This window comes from Pseudopipra pipra, chromosome 18 (genome assembly GCF_036250125.1).
Source record: "Pseudopipra pipra isolate bDixPip1 chromosome 18, bDixPip1.hap1, whole genome shotgun sequence".
Classification (NCBI taxonomy): Eukaryota; Metazoa; Chordata; class Aves; order Passeriformes; family Pipridae; genus Pseudopipra; species Pseudopipra pipra.
This window is the reverse complement of record NC_087566.1, coordinates 14,146,691-14,171,635: the sequence shown is the minus strand read 5'-3', so window position 1 is coordinate 14,171,635 and position 24,945 is coordinate 14,146,691. Positions and strand designations below refer to the sequence as shown.

The 24,945-nt window shown below is 41.5% G+C and overlaps 2 protein-coding genes across 4 annotated transcripts in view; one reads left to right on the top strand and one right to left on the bottom strand.

Moving 5' to 3' along the window:
- TXNRD2 (thioredoxin reductase 2) overlaps positions 1-24,945 on the bottom strand; it is a 30,079-nt gene that overhangs the window by 4,644 nt on the left and 490 nt on the right. For both annotated transcript variants that reach the window (XM_064675297.1, XM_064675296.1), the window contains exons 2-16: positions 24,276-24,344; positions 23,638-23,694; positions 22,888-23,032; positions 22,499-22,573; positions 21,570-21,648; positions 20,561-20,623; positions 19,987-20,057; positions 16,858-16,877; positions 16,388-16,479; positions 15,055-15,229; positions 7,622-7,758; positions 3,571-3,666; positions 3,125-3,217; positions 2,611-2,682; positions 589-686 (exon numbers count right to left, since the gene is read on the bottom strand). In XM_064675297.1, coding sequence (XP_064531367.1) covers positions 589-686; positions 2,611-2,682; positions 3,125-3,217; positions 3,571-3,666; positions 7,622-7,758; positions 15,055-15,229; positions 16,388-16,479; positions 16,858-16,877; positions 19,987-20,057; positions 20,561-20,623; positions 21,570-21,648; positions 22,499-22,573; positions 22,888-22,973 — 1,157 coding nt within the window. In that variant the 5' untranslated portion in view covers positions 22,974-23,032; positions 23,638-23,694; positions 24,276-24,344. The remainder of the gene's footprint in view (positions 1-588; positions 687-2,610; positions 2,683-3,124; positions 3,218-3,570; positions 3,667-7,621; positions 7,759-15,054; positions 15,230-16,387; positions 16,480-16,857; positions 16,878-19,986; positions 20,058-20,560; positions 20,624-21,569; positions 21,649-22,498; positions 22,574-22,887; positions 23,033-23,637; positions 23,695-24,275; positions 24,345-24,945) is intronic.
- COMT (catechol-O-methyltransferase) overlaps positions 24,376-24,945 on the top strand; it is a 28,007-nt gene continuing 27,437 nt past the window's right edge. The window contains exon 1 of one of the 2 annotated variants that reach the window (XM_064675298.1): positions 24,376-24,400. In XM_064675298.1, the coding sequence (XP_064531368.1) occupies positions 24,392-24,400 (9 nt within the window). In that variant the 5' untranslated portion in view covers positions 24,376-24,391. Of the gene's footprint in view, positions 24,401-24,724; positions 24,817-24,945 lie in introns of those variants that run through there. The other variant, XM_064675303.1, reaches the window with a different exon arrangement.

The window sequence follows — 24,945 nt, the reverse complement described above, 5'->3', positions numbered from 1 at the left end:
AGCTAGCTCCAAACAAAAGTACCTCCCCTCTCCCATAATCCTACAGAAGTTTCTTTTTTACTATATTATGATTAGCTTATACCTCAGAAGCATATAGGGATTCATGCAAGTCCTTGCTGAGCTTTTGAGGAGCAATGGTTGTGCACATTTAAAGATAAGATTAGGAAATCCTTGGCAGGTGTAAAGAAAGGTTTTTATGAAAAGCACAAATATCCTTTAAAAGAAGTAGCTTGCAAAACTATATAGTGATTGCTTATTCTGTGCATAGAATGCAAAAGAGGCTACACTGAAAAACACTGACATTAGTAAGTTAATGCACAATTTTGGTTTTTGCTTTAACTATATCAAGTCAACAATATATTTTCCTCAGTTGTTTCCTTAGCTATATCCAGAACTACAGTAACTAAACCCGATACATCTTAATGAAGAACTGCAGTATTTTAAGTGAAAATATGTGCAACACTTCACAAAAGTAACAAAAAGCCTGCATTCTTTATAGTGTTGCCAAAACTAGGCAGCTATCTTTTATAATCTTACAATAACTTAAGAAGCAGGCTTTAGAAGCTGGAGACATTCTTTTGTACTTACTTGATTCCAAGAGCAAATCCTTGAATAACTTCGCCTGCATTTGGTCCAATGAAATGAAGGCCAAGTATCCGTTGCTCCCTCTCTCGTAAGCACACCATCTGAAAACAATACATGACACACAGATCCTCCTTAGAACACTTAAAGATAAGGCAGGAAGGTGAATTAAATGCAACTGAAGTGCCCCAGGATCCTAGTTCAGCTGGTCCTTTCCAAGGTGCCAAAAACTTACACACTTGCTCCAGTCTCACTGACTTCAACGGGTCTTACTCTGCTCTTGAGCACTTTGCTGAACTGAAGCCTCAGCAGGGTATTTGTGTCAGACTGCAGGGAGCCACTGACAACAGTCATCTGTGCTATTGAATACTTTGGTGTTTGTCATTTGTTTGAAAGCCTCAAAACACTTTCTGTAACACTTCTCTGTAACCAGAGCAATGTTCTTTTCCCCAGACTGGCCACCTCAGCACTTCTCCAGGCCTGGGCAGTTATTGCCAGCAGCTCATCAGCTGGATGGGCACAGTTATTGCCAGCAGCTCATAAACTGGATTGGCACAGTTATTGCCAGCAGCTCATCAGCTGGATGGGCACAGTTATTGCCAGCAGCTCATCAGGTGGATTGTCACACATGACCACTGCCAATGATGGGCCACTTTGGGCCTTTGTGATTCAGGCAGGAAGCACCTGGAGCAGTGTCTGGGGGCCACATCCACCACACCGGCCACACGACCGAGCTTTCTCGGGCAAGCCTTGGAAGCAGCCAAGTATGAAGGTGAGTTAATAAAGATCTGGGAGAGCTGAGTCACTGCACACTTAACTTTTATTAGAGAACCTAATGAAAACTTTTTAGTTCCTTTAAGGACACCATCTTTATAATTATAGAAAAGAAAGAGTCTCTCCCAGCATCCTCCCATCAAGCATTAAGTCATCACTAATCCAGGAGGTTCTGCTGTTCAGTAAAAGCTTGAATTCTTTCCTCAGGAATGCTGGGAACAGCAGCAATCCTGACATGTAACTTTAAATTTTGAGGAGTTTTAAAGAAAAAACTCTCTTGCAATAGAGTTTGAAATACTCGAGTTAAATGTTTGTTTTGAGAGTTTAGTAGGGACTATATTCAATATCTTCCAATAACTATTATGCTATTACTACTTCACCCTCAAATATTTACTTTAACTGACATAATTCAAAGGGAATACATAAAAGGAAATAGCATCACCTTAGCTGCACTGGTAGTTGGGACACTTAAGGCAAGTTACTAAAGCACTTACATAATTCAGATGTAACAAAATACAGCCAGAAAAACTGGCTGCAACTATTGACAATGGACATCTCTTACATAACAATAACAACAAAACACTTTATCATAGAACTGATGGACCTATTTATGCAAAAAAGATTGTTCCCTGATGTTGAGGAGAAAAGAAAGAAAAAGAAAACTATGATATATTCTACCAACACTACACTTCACCTTATCTAAGATTCTCTACTAAGGGCAAGTGCATCAAAAACCTTTCCAACACTGAAGCCACTGGATGGCTCTAGGAGAAGATATATTTCAGGTCTGACACTTTGGTCTTAGCCAGGAGCTTTTTGTTTTCCTGAGTAAGACTGAACAGTTACTCTACTTTTGTAAGCCTTATGCTTAATTCTTCTGAAGGTAGCATACTTTGCCAAGAGATGGCAATGCAAACATTACATGTAACCAGTTAAAAACTTTGCTGGGAGAAGCAGAGATTGATGTCTATAGAATTTGAAATATTTCTTAGGACCTTAAGAGCAGTCCAAAGACAGTATTAGTCAGCAGAATGTCAGTTCTGAGAAATGCTAATATCTGTAAAGCAATTTCAAGATGCAATGGGATATTTAATGAACATTAAACATTTGGAGTTACACTAGAGAAACAGGTTGCCAACAAGAAAATATCTCATCCACCTTGAGATGTTTTTTGCCAAACAGCTCTCCTTAAAGCTGGCTGCACCATATCACTTGTTTCAAATTAAAGGCAAGTTAAAAGCTCACAGAACTCACTTTCATATAGCACTGAGTTGCATCTCTTTCAGCCACTGTAAACTCTAAAGGTTTATAATACGCATGGAATACCTGGGAGGAAAAACAACAACATTTTGTGTTAGAGAGCACTATTATGTCCAAAACTGCCATTTAATATTATAATGACTGCTATTACTACGTCTTTATACCTCTGTAGAAAAAATTATTTATTTAAAACCTTTTCATTATTTTAAAGGAAAATATGGAAAGCCCAGCAAGATGCTGCACAATATAACTTGCTAAAATGGCAGCTACTTTAAAGCTGTCACCCAATTTTAAAGCTGTCAATAATTTCAAGCCCACTAGGTAGCAGTTCCCATTGTGACCTGCTGCAATACTACTAAAGCTCTGAGCACTTCTGGAGACACCAACTCCATAACTGCAAACACAGTATTTTGGGGGGCCAAAAATTTTACCTGATGCAACAGTGAAAATCCTGTCTGTTCACAGTGCAACTCTGCCACCAAACAGAGAATTACAAATGATTTCATACCTCAATATTATCTGCCCCGTGACACTGCACAGCTGCTTCTTCTGACAGTCCAACACAGCCATATTCCAGGGGAGTGAACACTGTGGTGGGCACCTGCTCTGGGGGGAACACGGGTGTTACTGGGGGACACGGGGTGTTACTGGGGGACACGGGGTGTTACTGGGGAACAGGGGTGTTACTGGGGGACACGGGGTGTTACTGGGGGACATGGGGTGTTACTGGGGGACACGGGGTGTTACTGGGGGACATGGGGTGTTACTGGGGAACACGGGGAGCAGCTGCAGGACAGACCCCAGCACCCTGGGCAGGACTGAGCAGTGCAGCTCTGGCACACACATCAACTGTCAGAGCTGCACTCCAGGGGACAAAATGCAATTCCTTTAAAAATTCTTCAGGCAAAACCAGTGTAAGATTTTTATTATTGAAAGGAAGAAGCAAGGACTCACACTGTCATAGTCCATCAGCTCTGAGGACTGGCCAAAGAGGCGCTGGGCCAGCAGCTTGCCTGCAGCAATGGCTGTGGGAGTCAGCTCAGGGCGGCCCTGAGGAGAGAGCACAGAGCTTCCTTTGAACCCAGAGACAAGCTGCATCCAAGCAGTTCTCCTGGGACCACGGGCAGAGGAAGGCCAGATCTTTGGAATTCCAGCCTGGCAGCCAGGGCTCAAACAGAGAAGGCAGGAATAACTTCTCTCCCAACATGCTTTTAAGTCTCTGAGTTCACTGTCTGTCTTAATGGAGGAAAAAAATGTCATGAATGTGTCAAATCTTTACATCTTATCATGTCACCTCTTGAAAAGCAGCACATATTCACATGCTAACCACTCAGTTCCCCCTTTCTCTCCATAGAAAGTCATCAAGAAATTTTTTAGATGGTCTTTTTAGAGCAGGAAGAGCCTGGTGTAAAGCAACAGTGTTTTTATAACATCAAACCGTTTAAAAAAATTTGTCTGACAAGTTTTTACAGAACCCAGGCACAAAACACAGCTATTTGCAGGCACTATTGCTGACTTCCTAAGCTGGCCCCGGGTTGGAGAAGTAGAGCTGGTCCTGGTCTCAAACTCTGCTATTACAGGGGAGCTGAAAAGGATTGGTATTGGCAAATACTGATTTCCTGGGACTGAAAAATGGAATGACAGCAGGGTATGGCCAGGACATGCTCCAGTTCAAGCCATGAGCTCATCCAAGACACATCATCAGGACGCTCGTCTGACATGAGGAAAGAGGTCACCAATCCCAAAGGAATGATGTGGAGATACAAGAAAGCCATAACTGAGAAACTCCCCTGTGGGCCAGCATGGAATGCTTTGTGAAATGTGGGAAGTTTGGATTCATACAGGTCCTGTTTAGGTGCAATACTTGTCATGCTCCTGCAAAGCCCAATTTGGAGGCAATCGATCAATAAACTCTCAAAACCAGTTTTCAGCAGAAAATAAGAATTCCTCACCACACACATTCAAAGTTTTCCACTTATTTTCATTACCCTAAAGATTTTTAGCATTTACTACAATCCAATCTTCTCTCCCAGCTTATCTTTTTTTGCAAGTTGCTAGATAGACTCTGGTATTAGCTACCATTTCCTTCAATACACAAACCATTACCTGCATGTTAATGTGCATTTATGCTTTTGACTGTACTAATAACCACTTCAAAGTCTACTGCAAAAAACCAAACTGAAACATTATGTCTAACCTGATAACAGAAATTACAATTCTAAATGTTAATGAAGACTAATCTGTTTTTCCTCCACAGCTCATGACAAATCACAAAACTCCAAGCCTATCCCTTTCTTCCCCCTAACATCCATCACGTCACAATTTTTTAAACCCAGCATTTTGACTTTAAAGTCTGTAAATATCATTTACCAGATGAAATTTGCCATTTGTTTTTTCTTATACGCATTTGCCTGAAACGTGGCTGCCAATCACTTCTGCAGCAGGAAATACAGATGTTGTTTTGGCATTCCAGAAATGAATAGAAGATTGGAACGAGAGATAAAACTGTGAAAGCACCGCCATGCATTCCATAAAACCCAGCTAATTACTAAAACATCCACGCAGATAAAGCCCAATTTCTCATAAACAATGACTTAAAGACCTTTCTTGGTAAATATTTGAAATTAACATTCGCTTTGCAGTCATGTGTAGAACTACCCCACTGATTATTATGGGTACGACTTGTTCATAAGAATCCTCCAATGTATTATAGGTTTAAACGAGATGGCTCCTAAGAGAGTTTAAAAAGCTTTGAAGTAATGTGTATTTGTTCTAACACAACTCTTTTTGGTCTCATTTCCATTCAAGGCAACATACTGTACATTCCACCTTCTCTACACATCTTTGTTATAAACCCTTTGAAATATGACAGATGTGGAGCGGCCTGACCATATGACAAACTCCTTCTGAGAGTGTCTTTATGGTGTGTGCCATGCTTTTCAACAGCAACACTACTGCAGGAAGAATCTGAACACAGGGAGTTTATAGCAGCACTGAAAAAAAAATTCAAACTAAAATTCCAGCTTGATCGTCCTCACCCTGATCACAGAAGATGAAAATGCCACAATGCAATTTCACATGGCAGTTGAAAATAATATTTTGTCAAAGCTTGAAAAATGTCTTTTGAGGGCAGACAAACTGACTGACATTTGGAAGATTCCCCCCCCCTTTTCTCCAAATGAACAGCTTGGATAACACCAGGATTCCATTTGTCATACAAAGGTGCAACAAGACACCAGGCACACATAATTTCCCATTGGTACCAGCTGGGTATGACTCCCAAATGAAAACAGTGGTTCTGAGTGATCAGCAGCCTGGCCTGCCCCTCTCCCCTCCAGCCAGGGCACTGCATTCACACCCCACAGCAGTCCAGGGGCTGTTCAGGAGGGAGGAGGCTGCAGAACTACACTTTGAGAACAGCACTTCATGGTAACAAAGACACTCTGACAGGGGGAGAGCAGAGAGAAATCCTGAGCAGGAACCTGGGGAAAAAATAATCTTATTCTTCTGATGACTCTCAGGGATCCCTGATGCTCCCCCAGAGGAAAGGAGATTCCCCTTCCTTTGCTCTTTGGGTGGGTCACACCCAGACAGGACCACACCTCGAGCTCTGCAGCTTCTGTGGTTCCCAGCAGGATGCACTTGATTCTCCTGTGTGGGTGCTTTGAGATGGGCACCAACACAGAACTTTATTTTAGTGCTGGTTCCCATGCCAATGTGATTTATTATCTAAATTAATTCTGCTTAAAAAAAAAAGGCCTAAATGGATTTAAGTATTCAAATAAAATAAACTTAATTGCTTAGCAAGTGGAATTACACAGCTCACAGTGTGCTGGAGTCAGATAAGATAGTGGCAGTAATTCTTTTTATCTCTAAACACTTTAAATGTATGATTACTACACCATGATTTCTTTAATTCCCTGTATTGAGCCCATATGCAGATAAAAGCTTAAGAGAGTATTTCTACAGAGCACCTGATTTAACTCTTTGTTTTTCCCCAGTTGTACACTGGACACAGCATAGAACTGTGTTGCTGTTTTTAACATTTCCATTTAAAAGTATCTATTGAATAACTCAAGTTCAAAAATCTGCACTGATAAAGACAAAAGCAGGAAAAGGAAATCCAACTTTTAACAACAAAATAAAGATGACAAATAAATGAATACAATATTTTTTAGATCCAGAGTATGAAAGAGGAGAGCATCCTGCCTCCAACTTTATATTTCTTACTTAACCAAATCCTCAAAGGGGAGAAGACAAAAAGCACCCAAAAGGAAATGACTTGCCCAAAATAACACTGCAGATTGGCAGCAAAATAAGCAGCAGAATCTAAGCCCTGTCAGCATTGCCTCTAACAACTGCTTCTTGGATGGAATCAAACAGAGCAGTTTGGAAAGCAGGAGGCCCAAGCAAGGCATATTTATCAGGGACAAGCAGGTGTAGGAGGCCATTGTGAACAGAAGTCAAAAGCATTTAGTATTTTCAGCAATTACTTTTTCTTATTCTAGAGGAAGATACTTTTGTCAGAAGTATTTTGCATCAGGGAGCTGAAAAGCTGTCTTGTGTTTAGTCTGGATTGACACCCCAAACACTACCCATGGAATTACAGAACTTGTCACAGTCATTCCCACCGAGTGTGCTCATCTCCAGAAGGCAAGAACTGCTTTCACTCAGCATTCACAGGCAGCATTAAGTCCTGTCTAAAGTGACAAAAACATTATTAGGAAGATAATTGAAGTGATAAAGACATCATTATTAGCCTCTGACCAATGATGCATTCCCTGATAAACATCAGCAATAATCTCCCATGCTGAGACACTTCACAGGATCCATGTGAAGGAAATGACTGACCCAGGTCCTGGCACAAACACCACAGCTCTGCCAAAGGAAAAAGTGCAAAACACCGAGATATATGCTGGGGCATGACGACATCTGGGGACTAGTTATTAGTCAGGAACAAAGTTGGCTTCCTGTTATTGTAAAATAGTTTATGTAGACTCAGTACCTCGGTTATGTCTCCAATTGCATAAATGTGAGGAACAGAAGTAGCTTCACTGGCATCAACAATAATCTTTCCAGTTTCAGAATTAGTTTTCACTCCAACTGTCTCCAAATTGAGAGTTTTAGTGTCAGGGGCTCGGCCTTAAGGGAAAAAAAAAAAAGAAATGAAAGCTATTGAGAACCATCTGCAGTGTTAATGTAAAAAGCTGGTATCCTCCACTGTGGGTTTCCAAGAACTTCCCGTTATGTAACAGCCCAAGCAGAAACATGACAAAACTTATCTCATCCTGGGAAAGCTGCAGGGGTGGCAAGTATGGATATGAATTCCTTTGCTCAGAGGAGCTCAACCACTATTGCCTTTGCTCAGACTATTCCAGAGGAAGTTATCCTTTAGAAATATGGAGGACAACACCCACTGCAAAAAGTGCCAAACACACGTGGTTTGGAATTTATTGAACATTCTAAATTCGGTTTCCTAATGTAGCATGAATACACATATAATAGCTAAGTAACTTCTACACTGAGAATTTCCCATGAACATTGACTGAATGGCACTCAATGCTAACAGTGTGTTGTGCATACTTGATGACAAAAATTATTCATAATGCTCTTCAACATTAAACATTCCTAAGTCCCCTTTTCTTGTTATCTGAACACACTTATCCTAGGCTTTTTTAGTTCCCTCAGTTTGGATGACAAACTGTATCAACTTTGCTCTCAAGTCCTCAGTGCTGAGTTAGTTAGCTCAAACTCTGTATTTGAGCTATTTCTGTAGAGTTTAGAAACAGCATTTTAAATGCATTTAAAAACACATGAGGCAACTCCTACCAAGCCTACATTTTATTACATCTTCCCCTTCCAGTGATGTCAAATTATCTTCAAAAAACATACTTCTGTAGTGTTTTCTGCACAGTTACCACTTAGACCACTGAAGTCTTACCATTACACTGAGCTTTCTATTGAGTATTTCAGGAAGCAATTTCTGACCCACAAGTTGCAATCTTAAATCCTATGCAACTTTTCAAATGCATTTGATAGTCAATAAGCACAGTGAAATAACCAGGTACCCCCAAAATCTGCAAGGATGCACAGAGTCACATAAAAACGTTTCCTGAATATATCCAAATTAAGGACATTTGCTAGCATTGCATCTATTTTAAGGCTTTAGCTGACTGTGGATGTCTGTCCATTTCTAGGTCTCCTTTGCGTGAGTCACGGGCTGTGTTTGATGTTAATACAGAGCTATAGCAAAGCAAAACAAAAAGGGAAATGTGTTCTCATTAGGAAAACAAGCTCTTTGATGTTAATGGAGGAAATTATTAAACAAAAGGAAAACCTGGCTTGTCAATACAGACCTAATTATATGTAAACATATGATTCACTGCTTTCTACATCTGCCATATAGGCAGGCCCCTCAAACAATGTCCCATCTGAGTGCCCCTGTAAAGACTCCTGTGTATGAATTTCATCTGGAGAAACCAACACTTCCTCTGGGAGCACTGACTGAAGCTGTCGGCACTTGGCTATCTGTCTGTCTTCCCTCCTCTTGTCCCCATGGGATGCTGATCTGCTGTTCCTTCTCTGCCCCCTGCTCCCCAGTCCTGATGCTATCAGGCAACAAAAATAATAAACCTCCAGGACCTTATCTTGGCTCGGATGTGAAACAACTTCCTACCGTTGTATTTCTTTGTGTATTGAGAGCAAAGCCTGGGTATTCTGCAAACGGACAACTAATGGGGTTTTCTAGTTTCCCCTTTTTCCTGCCAGGCAGAGCCAAGAGAAAAGCTTAGCACGCAATGGCAGGCACTGAAAGAGGAAAAAAAGAAAAACTGTCAGTAGAGTCACTTAAAGACCTGTGACAACAACAGATGAGTTTATCAAATCTGCAGGATAACACTTAACCTTTCCATTCCAGTCTATTTTAACATGTGTACAGCTTGGTATTAATAGCTAAGAGTTACAAAAAAATGTCCTGCTACTCATAGTGCAATTTCTCTCTCAATTTTACTGCCTAAATATTATTTCTGAAAGCAAAAACAAAACTTTAAAACACTGAACTGAAGCTTTATTGGCCTTTAGCCCCACGCTGGCCCACCTCCATAAGTCAGAATTACACTTACTGATCTTGCTTCATCTCAAATCCAGTAGCTTAGGGTCATGATTAGACAATGTATCTTGTGCAGTTTTAATGCCAAATTCAGGAAATTCTGATATTTCCCAACATTCACTTACATGTATCATAGAATCAGCTCTCACCATTTCTGAGTAGGACATCCATTTCATATCCACAACTCCTCAGTGTTTTTACATCTACAGCTTCAAGAAAACATGACTTTACAGCTTGTTTCTAAGATCCAGAGGACAATATCTATACCAAATCCTGCCAAGGACACAACCCCATCCTTCCCCTAAAGTCAGCACCTGTGCTTTTACTTGATGATGTCCCCTGCCCTGAGACTACCAAAGAATAGGAGTCTATGATTGTATAAGACACAAGATTAGATTTAGCATAATATTTTAGCAAAATATTATGCCAGACATTTAGAAGAAAGGTCCAATGAAATCTTAACCTTAAAAAGGTCATCTGCCTCCTGCACTTGTTACACATCATAATCTCACCTTTAATAAACCCACACATTTACCACACAGCTGTGAAAACCACACACATCCCTGCTTTCAGTGCCTGTCCCCATTTGCTTTTAACTTTAAAAGAAAAACCAGCTTTTTGATCTGTTTTAGTAAAATCTAAGAGCACGGCTTCCTAAGGGGGCTTTTAGCCAGTTTACCTCCAGGGAGTGCCAGGAGAGTGGCTGAAGCACCACCTCAGATGTTTGCTGGGCTGGCTGTGTTGGGATGTGGCCTCTCTGTGCCATCCCCTGGCAGGGGATCTGGGGTCACACTCACACACAACAAGGGGCAGGCAGTGGCACTGCTGTGACATCCAGGGGAGGGCCTTCAACAGTGGAGACTGACACAGTTAACTTGGAAGAAACCAGAGGAATGGGCACAGCCAGGTAAGGAGCAGCAGTAAATGAGTGATAGCATAGTCTTGCATCCTGTAAGATTTCCCAGGGTGATAAAGGTGCAGCTGACAGCAAAATTTTATAATGGGTCTTCCACAGTTTCTTAATCACAGAAGTTGGAATGTCTGTTTGCCTCCCAGCATTTGAAAAATCCAAATTGGAGCCAACCATACATTTTATTGCAGATGGCCACTGTGAGGATACTGCAGGGTGACAGGACAGTTCTTCTTAAACAAAGCTTAAGCCCAATAGTCTTCTCCACTTCTTCCCTACACATATTGACACATCACTTCACAACTTTATCCAATCTGACCTCAGTTTGACCTTAATTAAAATCTCTGTGTTCCCAGTCCTGGTACTGTCTCTCACCTTGTTCTGGGTGCCTGCCATACTCCCCAGATTAGTTTCAAGACCACTACCCTTTCCTCCTTCAAACGTCTCCTCAAAGCCACAGGGTGTTCACTAAAACACAGCCAGCTGACAATGGCTAATAAAGACCAATTCATTGTAACTACTGTTCAGATTACAAGAAAATTCTGACAGGAGTAATACTAAGTAAGGTAAAAAAAAAGTTCAGGACTCATATCACATTGATAGCAGCGTGCACAGTTCTACAAGGAAGCTTTTGAACTTTACATCCACTACTGATAAACTTCCAGCACGCCTGCCACAATCTGCAAAGAGATGTGGCCCTCAGTCAGTGCTGGGGCAGTCCCTGGGCTGGGCCAGGTCTCTCCTGCAGCCCTGGTGAGGAGCAGAAGGGCCGTGGCAGCCACGGTGTCCTCAGCAAACACCCACCGTGCCCACCCTGCACAGCTGATGTTCCTCGTGTCTGGAGAGGTGTCAGTGTGATCCCATCGAAACCAACCCCAACAGCCACTCCAGCTGACATGCACCCAAAGGCAAACCTTACAGCAACCAGGGGAAAACCTTACAGCACCCAAAGGCAAACCTTACAGCACCCAAAGGCAAACCTTACAGCACCCAAAGGCAAACCTTACAGCACCCAAGGGAAAACCTTACAGCACCCAAAGGCAAACCTTACAGCACCCAAAGGCAAACCTTACAGCACCCAAGGGAAAACCTTACAGCACCCAAAGGCAAACCTTACAGCACCCAAAGGCAAACCTTACAGAAACTAAAGGCAAACCTTACAGCAACTAAAGGCAAACCTTACAGCACCCAAGGGAAAACCTTACAGCAACCAAGGGAAAACCTTACAGCACCCAAGGGAAAACCTTACAGCAACCAAGGGAAAACCTTACAGCAACCAAGGGAAAACCTTACAGCAACCAAGGGAAAACCTTACAGCACCCAAAGGCAAACCTTACAGCACCCAAGGGAAAACCTTACAGCACCCAAAGGCAAACCTTACAGCACCCAAAGGCAAACCTTACAGCAAGGGACAGACCTGTAGCAGTTCCATTTGTTTTGTTCTCAAGCTCCTGTACAAGGTAAAGTGGGCTGGAAACATTTCCTGAGGAGAAAGCTACAGTTCACTCTTACATTAATTCTCCCACGCCAAGCTTGCTTTAACCAAAGGTTTTGTTTCAAAGGATGGCTCTGCAGTCTCAAAAACCAGCACCCAACCACCAACCCCTTTTGACATAACCTGCATTCTGCACAAAATGTCAGGAACTATACTGGTTTCAAGGAATTACTTTGGAGCATTTTCCACCATTTTTTATTTATTTATACCACCATTCAGGTAAAGGTTAGCCATCACCTACCAACTTAAATAGCACCTTAGTGCTGAAATAGTTCTCAATCCAAAACTTTCTTCACATGCAGATTAGAGGCAAAGCCTACAATATAACTTCTCCTCAATGTGAGTAGGTGATTTTTGTAGTTACAAGCTGGTAAAATAAGTAGCACAAAATAAGAGTTACACTCAAAGTTTATGGGGGGGTTAAACAAATGAAGGGTCTCTGTCAATGCAAACAAATGACCAGCACATTAAAAATAGCCTTGTTGAATAGAGTCTGACTGAATGTCATTAAAACTAGATATTGGGGGAACAACTAAAAGCACTGGCTGATGTAATGGGAACGACAATTTTCATTCCAATTCCAAAAACCATATCTTACCAAGACAGTAATGAATTTAAATTAATAAGAGAGACAGACATGGGAAGCTCAGAACAAAGACCCAGCAAACCACATCACATTAACAGTTGTCTGAGATCAACCAAGGTGCACTATTTTTCACTGAATAGTTCAAAGGTTAAAAACTGGATAGCAAGATTTTGTTTGCCAAGACAAATCTAAAGCCCATCCCCTTTTCTGTATGGCCTACAGGAGATCACAGCAATATTTTACCATATGGGACTTTTCAAAGAAAATCTCCAAACAAAATTTCTGTTTCCCTAGTTAATCCAAACCAGTGTGGTTGTAAGAGTTGAAGAAAACTACTACTAAAAAAAAAAGTTATGTACTTAACCCTTTGTTGATACTGAACAGTGAGGATCTTATTTAACTGCATGACAGAATAAATCCACCAAATCTGCAGTGGGACACAAAGGACGATCCCCTCGACAGCACGAGCTCTTTCACTGAGCTGGAATATATCAGTATGGTCACTCAGCAAGGTATCACAGCTACATGACAGTACCCTACAAAAGCTTTGAATTGAAACTTTTAAATTACATTAAAACATATCAAAATGAGATTTCTTCCCCCCCCTCAAATATTTCGACTAGTTAAAAAAAGCTGCTAGAAAAACAAAGAGGGCACTGTGCCTGCTTTTATTGGCTTATCCACACAAGCAGAAAATCACACATTCCAAAAGCAAAACAAAATTCTTCACAGAAAAAATTGTATTTTTTTTTATAGGCTTACATTAAGAGATAGCACTGTAGCTTATCAAACTCAAACTATGTCCCACTGCCAGTAAATATTTTTAACATTGATCACAAAATCCTACTAAAATTCCACAATGCACTTACAAAAATCAAGGCAATATGTGGTATGATTCAGGCTACAATTAGTTAACAATAGTGGCTGCTTTTTAACTAACTCTCCAGGCTGATTTGCCTCAATCAGTATTGTAACTGGCACATCTGCAGACAGGAAATCCTCAACACCACCGAGTTTCCCAGCCTATTATCTGAGACACCTGGTGTGGGTGTGTTGATACAGAGCAAAACAATGAATCATATGGACTGCACATCAATTAACCAGCTTTAACTGTTAATGTGTGTAATCCTAAAGGGCGGAGTGGCACTGTGAACACTAAAAAGGCAACACAACCCCCCTAAACCCTCAAACTACTCATTTTGCAGTTTCTAAATATGGATTGTAACTCAAATCTATGACAAAAATTATAATACAGGTAGTCCCTCTATCAAATTACTGAGTGGACTCACACTGCAACAGTCTATCATGCAACCCTATTCCATTATAATTAACACCAAACAGAGATTTCTTTCTTATTATTTCAATCTGATAGCTCTTCTTTCCATCCAAAGTAAAAAAGACAAAAGTAAACAAATTGACTTGTCATTGCACATGTGTGACTCCAACTCAGTGTCCTTTTCACAGGACCATAGAATGGTCTGGCTTTTTTACCAGAAAGCTTGAGAAAATCAAATACAGCATTTAGAAACCCTCTTTTTGGAAACATTCATCTCACCTCATGAATATTATTCTACAGTTTTCAGGACTGTCACATCTCCAGATAGCATAACCTTGTTTTTTGCTCTTGGCAAGCACTAGTCTCTTTGATGGGTTCTGGTGAGAATAATCCATTATTATAGGCTGTTTCCAGAGTTTATAGAAGCCCCTTGCACTTCTAAGAGAATAGTAGTCACAGTGAGGAAAAGAAAACATTTGTCAAAACAACCAGCCTGCTCTCTTTTGGGGTATTAGGAAGATATAAAGCTGACTTAACCAGGGAACCCTTAAAGGTTCCCTGCAGGGAGCTTGGATTTTTAGACACAGTCACTTCTCTTTCTCTGAATTGGATGATGGCTGCAGCAACAAACTTAAGCACCACAGTTTAGAAAAAGAAGAAATGGGAGGCTCTCAAACAGGATAAATATGCACTTGTAGTGAATAGCTTCATGAACAAAACAAAAGCATGGACTCAGAGCACACAACCTGCACCCCAGAGCTGCTGGAACTCATGTCCTCACTCTCCAGTAAAGGTGAGGAAGACCACATGGTCCCCATTTATTGCAGCTCATGCAAAAGTAGTTACCATTGACTTCTTTCATTCACTGTAACTTAATGTGTTTCTAGACTGTAAATGAACAAGTCAGGCATGCCAGACAAGAACTAAACCACTCTCAATGTTTAGGTCACTAAGTATTTAATACACAGAAAAGTGGGGGCCTGTTTGGCCCCAGACAACACGAAGTGTCTTCATTTTCAGAATGGAAAGCATTGCAAATAAATGTTAAGGTAATCATGTTTACCTACTGCCCACATCACAGTGTCAAAGGAATCCGTTTCTTCTGTGCCCAGGTCAGTATTTTTCCAGGTGACTTGCAATCTGTTGCTCTCCAGTTTTTCAACTTTGGTTGGGAAACATCTCTTTAAAAATTTGGTGCCGTAAGATTCCATGTGCTCAGTTACTAAAGATGCCATTTGCTGTTAAGTAGGAAAAACAAATTATTTATCCTTAGATATATGACCTTTTAAATGTAAACCCCTCCTTCAGCTGTGTTCAGGAAAATCCAGTAAGTACAGTGTGCATTTCAAACATTCCTTGTCAATCAGTTACTATGCACTGCCAGCATATGATAATTTATGGAGCCACTACGACCTGCAACTCCATTCCAAGAGGCATTTATATCTGAATACTCCAATTATTTTCAAAAAAGTAAAACAGTATATGAATAGAACAGTTGCTTTTAAATCATTTGTTTTTTATACAAAAACCAGCATCTAGAGCATTTTCTGGCAGTTTGATGAAAATTAAATACTTTCAGAAAACAATGGAAGAAAAATATTTCCCTTTGCCACGACACCTGACATTTCCCTGCAATGACTATGAATCACTAAGGCTTCACGGAAAGTTCTCCTACAAAAAGGAAATAATGCTTTTGTCCTGAGAGCCTGTTTGAAATAATGCCACCCCACACTCAAGCAGTGAAGTGTCACATTGACAGGTTTATCCAAAGATGGCAGTGCTCTTGACTGCAGTAACTCAGGTTGCACTTTGTTAAAGAATATGTTTATTACTTGAAGGATATTATCACAAAACCACTCACAGAGAACAACTAGGTGCAAGCTCCCAGCTTACAGAATTTTGATATTAACTAATATGAAGGCAACAGCAGGGCTGTGTCTCTTCAGAAACATGAGCTCAGGTGCCATCAGACTCGATGTGGCTGCAGACTGAACATAATGACTTTATTAATACTTCATTACCTTTGGTATGTCTGCTGTGCTCTTCCTGCCCACAGAGGATCAGGTTGGCAGAGACAGCCCCACTCTGAGTGTTCCCCAGTGCCACACACTGTTCCCTGGGCTGGGACAGGGCTCAGTTCTGCACTGACGGCTGCAAATCCCAAGAACTGCTCCTATCCCATGTTCTGCACACTCATGCCCCCAATTTAAGGGGTACAAGCTGCTGGTTTCAAGGAAGCTACTTCCACGTGGAAGGGGCTGGCACACAACCAGGAGCTGTCACTGCCTGCTGTGGTGCTTGTCACTGCTGCTCCTAACAGCAACACTCCTGCCTCAGAAACTGTGCTCTCACACATGGAAATAACTTTCCTACACTGTAAGATATTCCATACTTGCCTGATCAAAGCCACGAAGTGGGATACTTCTCATCATGACTGCAGTGTCCAGTCCAATGCCTGTCAGAAAACCAGCACACTCAAGGGAAACATCTGGTAAATCACCAGTTAGGGAAATACAAACAATGATGTCATGTAAACACAATATAAAAGGGTAGTATACAAGTGGGATTTTTACCTAAAGATACCAAATTCTCCTCACACAGACATCTTTAGCTTGCTTTTGTACTCAGAATAAAACTTGGAAGTCTTAGAATATTTTCCTCATAGTTAACATTGATTTTAAGATCCCAAGAATTTATCCTCAGCTGACCTTAATTTCCATGATGCTACTTCATAGAAAACTATTACTATTTTCTCACCAATTCAACCATATGGCATGACCAAAGGAATTCCCTAAACTGAGCTTTCATAGGAAAGACAGTGATGCTGCTTATAATCATAGATCATCACAGGTTTTCCAAAGGATACAGCTGGCTCCAACAATCAACCTGTTACATAAAAAGAAAAGAGGAATAAAGCAGTGGAATGAGCTTGTGCATATTTTTGCACAACCAAAAGATTATTTTCTGAAGCACATATTTATAGAAACATTTTTACTGGTTTTTACAGCAGTAGCCAGATTAAATCCTAACTCTAATTTTCTCCCTTCATAACCTCACGATATCCTTATAGTCCTCCTGAGATCCCTGCCCCTTCTCCCAAGGGCATAAACACTCCTTTTTTTTCCTGAGTTCCAGCCAAAGTTCTCTATTCAGCCAGGCCAATCTTCTTCTCTGACAGCTCATCTTTCAGCACATGGGGACAGTCTATCAAGTAGATTATGTCTTCCCATCAAGTAGATTACAGTTCTTATTACAGATTTTATTCATTGCTAAATTTCATTTTGATTTATAACCATCTGTTTTTTAATAACTTATTTTTCCAAATGCCAAATATTTGCCCTTCCTGTCTCCAAACATTTGTGTACATAAATACAGAAAATGGGTTTAATAGATTTACCTAGACTGGTATTTACCAAATACATCCACTTTAGTTCTTAAATAAAACTCCAGCTCCCTTCTCTCCCCATATTTCACACCCTTTCAACCAGGAATATCACTGAACTTGTCCATCAACACTTTCAGTTTATGAGGTGGATCAGCTCTCCAGCACAGCAGTTTCTGTGCCTGTCCCCAGATGCCCTCTATGCTGCACATCCCTCTCTCTCCTGCCCAGATCCTCAGTTCCCACCTCTGCTGGGGACAAAAGGCAGGCTCCCAGTCCCTGCTCTGGAAGCAAAGGCGGGGCCCAGCAGCCAGCCACGCACACTCAGCTGCTGCCCAGGCTGCCCGGGCTCTGCTCTGCTGTCCGTGTGTGCTGCAGGCTTGTTACAACCCCACACTTTGGGGAGGAATCCCACAAAGGATTTCCGCTGATAGCAAAGCATTTTGTTGAGTTTTTGGATGGGCTTTTGCCCTGTGCCTTACCCTAAAGCAGTGTGCCCCATGTCCCAGGGTAAGAGCAATGCTGTTACACCTCTGAGCAGTGCAGACACGGAGGCTGCTGCTCTGGGAGCCCCAGGGACTGCACAGTCACTGCAACACATGTTTTCTCACAAAAGACCCCAGATAACATCTCTCTATCCTACAATAAAAACACACAACTCTGAAGGTGTACAAAGAACAGGTTGAGCTAAAGCGATTAAAATCTGCTAGTCTGGGGTTTGTGTTTGGCAAACAATTGAACAGAGTGGGAACTCATTTTTCCAGCATTAGGGCATCTGATTCATGTGTGAATGGATGATCACCCCCTCCTTTGGCATGGAGCTCCTGGGCAGGGCTGCAAAGGGCCACGTGCTGCCCATAAAGAAAATATGTGCTGGAGATTCACAGGGAACAGAATGAGAGTATCTGTAATTTGGGCATATGTTTGCTCCTCTTTGTCATAAGATGAAAAATAGATGTCAGCTGGCACTTATTCATAATATCAGCACCACATAATTCAGAATTCCTTGCACAAAGCAGGGGGTTCCTGAGCATTGTCAGAGTCTAACAGAGAAGTTAGGAAAGCAGAGCCTAACATTGTTCACACCTGCTCAATCTCTCACTCATGCTCAACACATTTCAAAGCATCTTTTCTAACTCACTCTGCCAAAACCCTTCATCTCAGTAGCGAGAATTTCTTCCCATGTTTGTATATCTAAGGGACTTTTAAGTTGTTTAACAGTTTCCTTTTTTTTTCTAATATGAATAACTGCAGGACTGACAGTTCTATAACCTCCAGGCATGTAATTTGTAGCTGAGATATGTACATTTGGAGAGGGAGAAAAGAAAGAATAAGTACAACACAGCTCAGACTAAAAACAAAAGGTGTTAAACTGAACCTTGGGAATATTTATAATAGAAATAAATCCGACAGAAACAAACCTTTAACAACTCCCTCGTTCATTTGCTAAGACACAGCCTGATAAAGCACAGAAATGCTACTGTAGCCCCTGCAGGCTTATTTTGACTAAATCTCAGGAATGCAACATATAAACACTAGACTCCCACATTACACTGTTACAACTTGCATTAGCAGCAACTGGACAAAAGCCACATTTTCACAGAAACATCTTAGAGGGATAAATCTTATGTTTTGGTTTGGGTTTTTTTGGGGGGTGTTGGTGTGGGTGTTGCTTCTTTAAAAAAACAATTTCCTCGCATAAATCATGCTTTCAAAATTCAAGAGGTGACTGATATATTACAAACAACAGCAAATTTACTTTTTTTTAAATTGTACCAAGGAGCCTTGTTTATCTATTTGATGTTTAACACAGTGCATTTTTTATTCTAGAAAATCACCACCGTGAATGGCAACTCAAAACCACCAGTATTACAGTCTGAAGTCTCTTTTTCTTATATATACTTTGCATTTTCTAGAATTGCTCAATAGAGAAAAGGAAAAATAGTATTATCTGACTTTCGTGCCAGCAAATGTGCATTTCCCATCACAATGTTTTGCACCAGGAATTTTCTCTGCAGTGCAGTGTTGACTCAGAATCTTACTGTGCTATGGGCTGTAAAAAACAACAGCTATGGCTTTTTGGTATTTTCATCAAAACCAATATTTTAATACTTCAGTCAAACAATAGATTCCACAGCAAAAAAAAAAAAGGCAAAATAACCCAAATGTCTCATCGTATTTTCTTTCGTTATCAGAAGTGCCACCACTTAAGACAATATAAAGCTAAATTGGAGTTTCCTCCTCAATCCAAGAGCACTTTTGCACACTCCCGTGGTGAGGAAGGGGAACAGAGCAGCCCTTGGTTGAGTCCATGCTGCCCTCTTGTGACTTTGTGTGTAATCGCTACAGCAAACAAGTCGCCTCCACCTAACACGGTGAAAATTCGTATTTAATTTGATTTTAGAAGGGAGTTTCATAAGAGGAGGAGGAGGAAGATCTGTGAGGTACTAATGAAGGTTGGTAGTGTGATGCTGATGCACAGCAAAGCACATTTTCAGAAGGAAAACAGAAATAAAACTGGTGTATAAAAGGCAATTTTGAACATTTTTCACCTTGCTATACAGAAAAAGAATGAAAGCCAGCATCTATGAAAGCCATGGTAAGGGAACTTACGTTTTTCCAGGAGATTCCTTTAACCAGAACAGGTCATCACTTGTGATTCCATACTGCAGTGCACCTGCAATCTGTGACCACACAGGTAAGATCCTGAATCTGCACCGTAAACCCTGGCAGCAAAAGAAGCTAACAGCAATTTGGGCTGTGTGGGCTGAAGGACAGCCAGCACACCAAGGGGAACACATCTGGGGCTGCCCAGATCTGTTACCCAGCCTCTGTCCCTGGAGATTTTCCAAAAGCCCTGAGCAGTGTGACCTGACCCCGTGGCTGACCCCAAGCTCCTCGAGCAGGAGGTTGAGTTAAAGTTCCTCTAGAGAGCACTTCCAACCTGAATTATCCCACAGCTCTGAGCAACATCAACAGACTCAACTGATGCAAAGTGTTTTCTATGGAAATGTTTTTCTAAAAAGCTGTCCTTTGTATAAAGACAATTTTTCGTATGACAGGAGTAAAAAAATCTCTCATGTGTTACTTTATATTTACATCCTCCAAACATTCACTGTGATCTGAAGCACATACAGTTACAAAAACCAGCAAAGCCATGGCATTGTCAGATGGAAGGGTAACTTACATGTGTAGGATACTTTGGTCTTCCTCCAGTAGCAATGACAATATTATCTGCAGTAACAATAGTCTACAAACAAAAACAAAAAAATCAAAATAAACCATTTGAAATCCTTTTATCTGTCTTTAGACTTCATCTATGTACAAAGCAGTAATAAATGAGAAAGCTGGCACTACCATCTGCTATTTATAAGACATAATCAGCAATACATTAAAAAAAGGATGGAGATAAAATAAACTAATACATGCAGGAGTTTCTCCTACTCATTCTCTATCAGGTTTTGTTTCAATATTAACCTTGCAATTGTTCTTATACTGAGCAAGATTCTGATGACTACTTGGAAGCAACAGTTGCGCACAAACAACAACTTTTTAAAACCGATTTCTGCTTAGGACAAAACACACCAAGATCACAGCAAGTCAGGCCCAGAGTTAAGCTACCTCAAAGGCAGCATGTTTTTAGAAAACCCTAGACATTACCCCAAAAAACCTTTGCTCTCTCAAATGGATATTAACTCCAAAAAGGTGCTAAAAATGCATGTTCAGTATTGTTAAATATGCAGCAGTGGCCAGCATTCCTTTATGTGACCCAGCTGCTGGAATCTGTGCATTCACTAGATTTGCCTCCCACACAGATTTGGTATTAGAAGGCTGATCACCCTCACAAATCACCTGAAGGAGGGGAACATCTCACACTGACCTAATGCTCCGAGGTGATGGTTCTCTTTACATTTCTGTAAGCATCAGTATGCCTGACCAAATCAAATAACATCTTTTGTGTCAGCATTTCCACCCACAGAGAAGAGCAATGGCATCTGACAGGCCAGGCCAAGCACTCAGCAGGCAACAGTCAAGTTCAGAAACAACTTCTGAGGTGGAAAATGCAAATTGCCTCCACCAAAACAACACTGTTTATACCCAAATACCTAAAGCAATTTGAAAAGGGCCAATCCAACTCCCAGCTGCCCTGAAACAGTTGAAGTGAACAGCACTGCAGAAGCAGCACAGCAGCTCACCTCTTTACCTGCTTTTGTCAAGCCACGGACCGTGTGGGGATCGGAAAAGCTCCCTTTCATGTTGAAGTATTTCACCTTCCTGGAGAAGCAAACAGCATCAGCAGTGCACACGTAACAAACAACAGGCATGAAATACAGTCAGCTACGTTTTCCATACTTGAAGTGCTAAAAAAGGCAGCAAATAGGCCTAGAGCAGTAAAAGGAACAAAGCATCTTATTTCAGGGGCCTCAACATTGGCAGCTTAATTCCACTTAATTCTTGTGTCACAGTTAACTCCTCTATACAGCAAAGTAACCAGCCTTGTAACACACTTTGGAATCACCTTATTGACCTCTTCAAACGACATTTTCCACTAGCTATAGCATGACTAGTACTATCTATAGCATCACTAATACAATGCTCATTTAAGAGCACACAAAAGTGACTCAGCAGGAGTCACAAGACTAGAACCTGCTAAGTTTTCTATTAATATAATTTCTCTATAAAAGGAACTGCATGCTGAAAAACTTGGAACCATTTCTGCACTGAAAGCAAAAAAACCCTTCTGCTCCAGCATTGTGTTATCTGTGGGTTTGTATGGTATAGAAATTTTGGGGGATAAAATTGAAACTATCTTCAGAAACCCTGATTACTTCATATTAATGCAAAACCTCTCCAGATTAAAGAGAGCATCCCCTGATCACTGCACTGCAAGAAAGCTTTCATGTGTGGTCACTGTCAACCACTGCTTCCCAGAAAAGAAAAGGAAGGTGGGAGGGGAGGAGAACACTTGAATTGACAAGGGCACTTACAGTCCTGAGCAGAAAGGAGTCACAAACTCAAAATACTACCTCTAGTGAGAAACTTCAAAGGCAATTCTGCAATTCTACAAGGAGAAGAGCAGCTCCTTGACTATGGGAGGAAAGATGAACTTCAAAGACTTATTTACTTGTCTTGTAGTTGCACTCTGTGTCCCCAGTTCAAGGATTTCACATAATTCTGAACAGCTTGTGCCATCACAGACCTACCACAAAACAAGACATTGAACATGGAGTCATCATTTTACAAATTCAGATTATGCAACTCAAAGATACAGGCAATTGCTAGAAATTAGGAATGTTCCACGGTACTTTTTGTTATGAAAATAAATTGTCAAGTCCAACATACCTGCCCTGAGAAACCAGTAAATACAGTTCTGTGTTTTAAACAAGGACCAAGCTAAAATTTCACATGCAAAATCCACTTCCCTAACTGTCCCCAAAAAACACCAGCTGCGAAAAGTTGGTTATTGTTATGCATTTGCAGCACACAGGAGTGAAGATGGGCAGTAATCTTTACCAGGTATGATGAACAGGTTGGGCTATGTTCCAGCCATAGTGTTGGGCATCTTTAAGGGCACTCCCTAAAAGGGCTGCTTGATGCATAAGCTTTTTAGGAATGCAGCCAACATTCACACAAGTTCCACCAAGTCCCCATGTGGTTCCTCGGGAGAAGGAAAAAAAGAAAGAAAAAAAAGTAAATGCATGAGATTAGTGTAACTTAATGCAACTGGGTTCACAGCAGTTAAAAAATTCTGAAGCAACACACAGTCTGTTATCTCCTAGAGATCAGTTTCTAACTTTGTTTATGCTCATTTGCTTTGATAAAAACCATCTCCGCATATTTTTCTTCTAAAATTCAAACCATCTCAAGATGTTTCTCAGAGCTCTGAAGATCCAGTCACTAATCATTCACATCTGCAGATCTTATTTTATACATTGTACATGAAGAGCCTCAACGTGATGCAATTCATAATTTTTAGAAATTGTAAGTAACATTTTGACAGAGAGAATATTCTCTTATTTAAGTCCAAAGTCCACTACAAGTGGTAGCATCAAACACTGCTACCAAGCTGAATGTGCAGGGGAAGCAGGAACAGCTGGGACATGCTGGAGGGCACGAGCTGTACTGCAAGCTGGGTTTAAAGACTTTTACTACCAGCAAAGCAGGCAGCTTTGGCCCCTTTGCTGTCTGGAGCAACCTGCTCACCTAGGCAGCTGCTTTACATGCATTTCCAGCTATTGTTACCCCATTAGTTCTCATCCATACCTTGTGGGGAAGGGTCCACGTAATCCAAAACAGCCACTTTTCTTCCAAACTGAGCAGCTTTAAACAATAAAGCAAGATAAGGTATTTAGAGGAGGAAGAAACACACAAACCTAAACACTTTTAGTAGCACAGGTACAGTTAAAGGCTACAGGAGATGATGGCTGGTGTTTGTTACTGTCTAACTCAAGATACCAGACCAGGGACCCAACCAGCCTATGTAGTCAGCAAATTCTCCAGAAGACACTTAATAACCCAGACTAGAGTCTCCAGCTTCCAATAATCCTAAAAATGCAAACTGACCTCAAATGAGATGTTCAACAACACTGCAGGCTGTTGAACCCATTACACTGAGACGCAAAGGGTCAAGGTTCTCTACAGCAGTTGAACAGTGAAATCAAAGCTTGTTAGATTTTCCCATGACAAGTGAAGAAATATTTTTTAAAAGGTTAACAAGAAAGCCAAACAAGATCACTCCACCTCAGGGTGTGAATTAATGTACAGATTAACCATAAAGAGCTGAGTTAATGATTAATGTGCAGGTACTGTGTTTCTTAGAAAGCTTTAGGATTATCACTAACATTTCTCATAGCTTCCTTAAATGCCACTGAAGCCAAACCAAGTTATTTATACATACAAACCTTCTTTTGCACAAGCAAGGCCTCCAGACCCTCCACCAATGACCAGAAGATCATACTCATTCTTCTTTCCTGTGAAGAGGACGTGAAAACAGAAGGAAAAGAAAGAGACAAGGAAGATGGGAGAGGTATGTAAGGGCAATATCAAAAAGCACGCTGCTTTTTACAATTGATTTTTGCTGATTTGGGTTTTCTTGACTGTACTAAGGCCACGTGTTTTTTCACTAAACTATCTGGTCTGGTTTTGTGAACGAAATATGGAAAACGAAGCAACTCAAACGAAGGGGGAAAATAGATTAGATTTCTGCACAATGTCCCCAGAAGCTCCTTCTGCACAATCAGACAGACGGAGCTGGGATCCGCACAGGTCTCGGCACCGCAGGGCCGGCCCTGACGCGGGTCTGTCGGCGGGGTCACCCTCGAGGCTCCGCGAGCCGCGTGTGCCCGGCAGGGCGGTGGCAGGGAAGCCGGGCCTGCTCCGCCTCGGCCTCCCGCGGAGCAGCCCCGGGCCCCGGCGCGGTGCGAGGCGGCGGAGAAGCCGCAGGTGAGCGATGAGGGCACAGGGCGGCTCCTGCTTTGGGGCCGTCACAGCCCCGACCGCGGCGGGACCCCACGGCGGGCGGCGGGAAGGGTTCGGGGGACCCTCTGCGGGCGGGCCCGAGCCCCGCGGGCA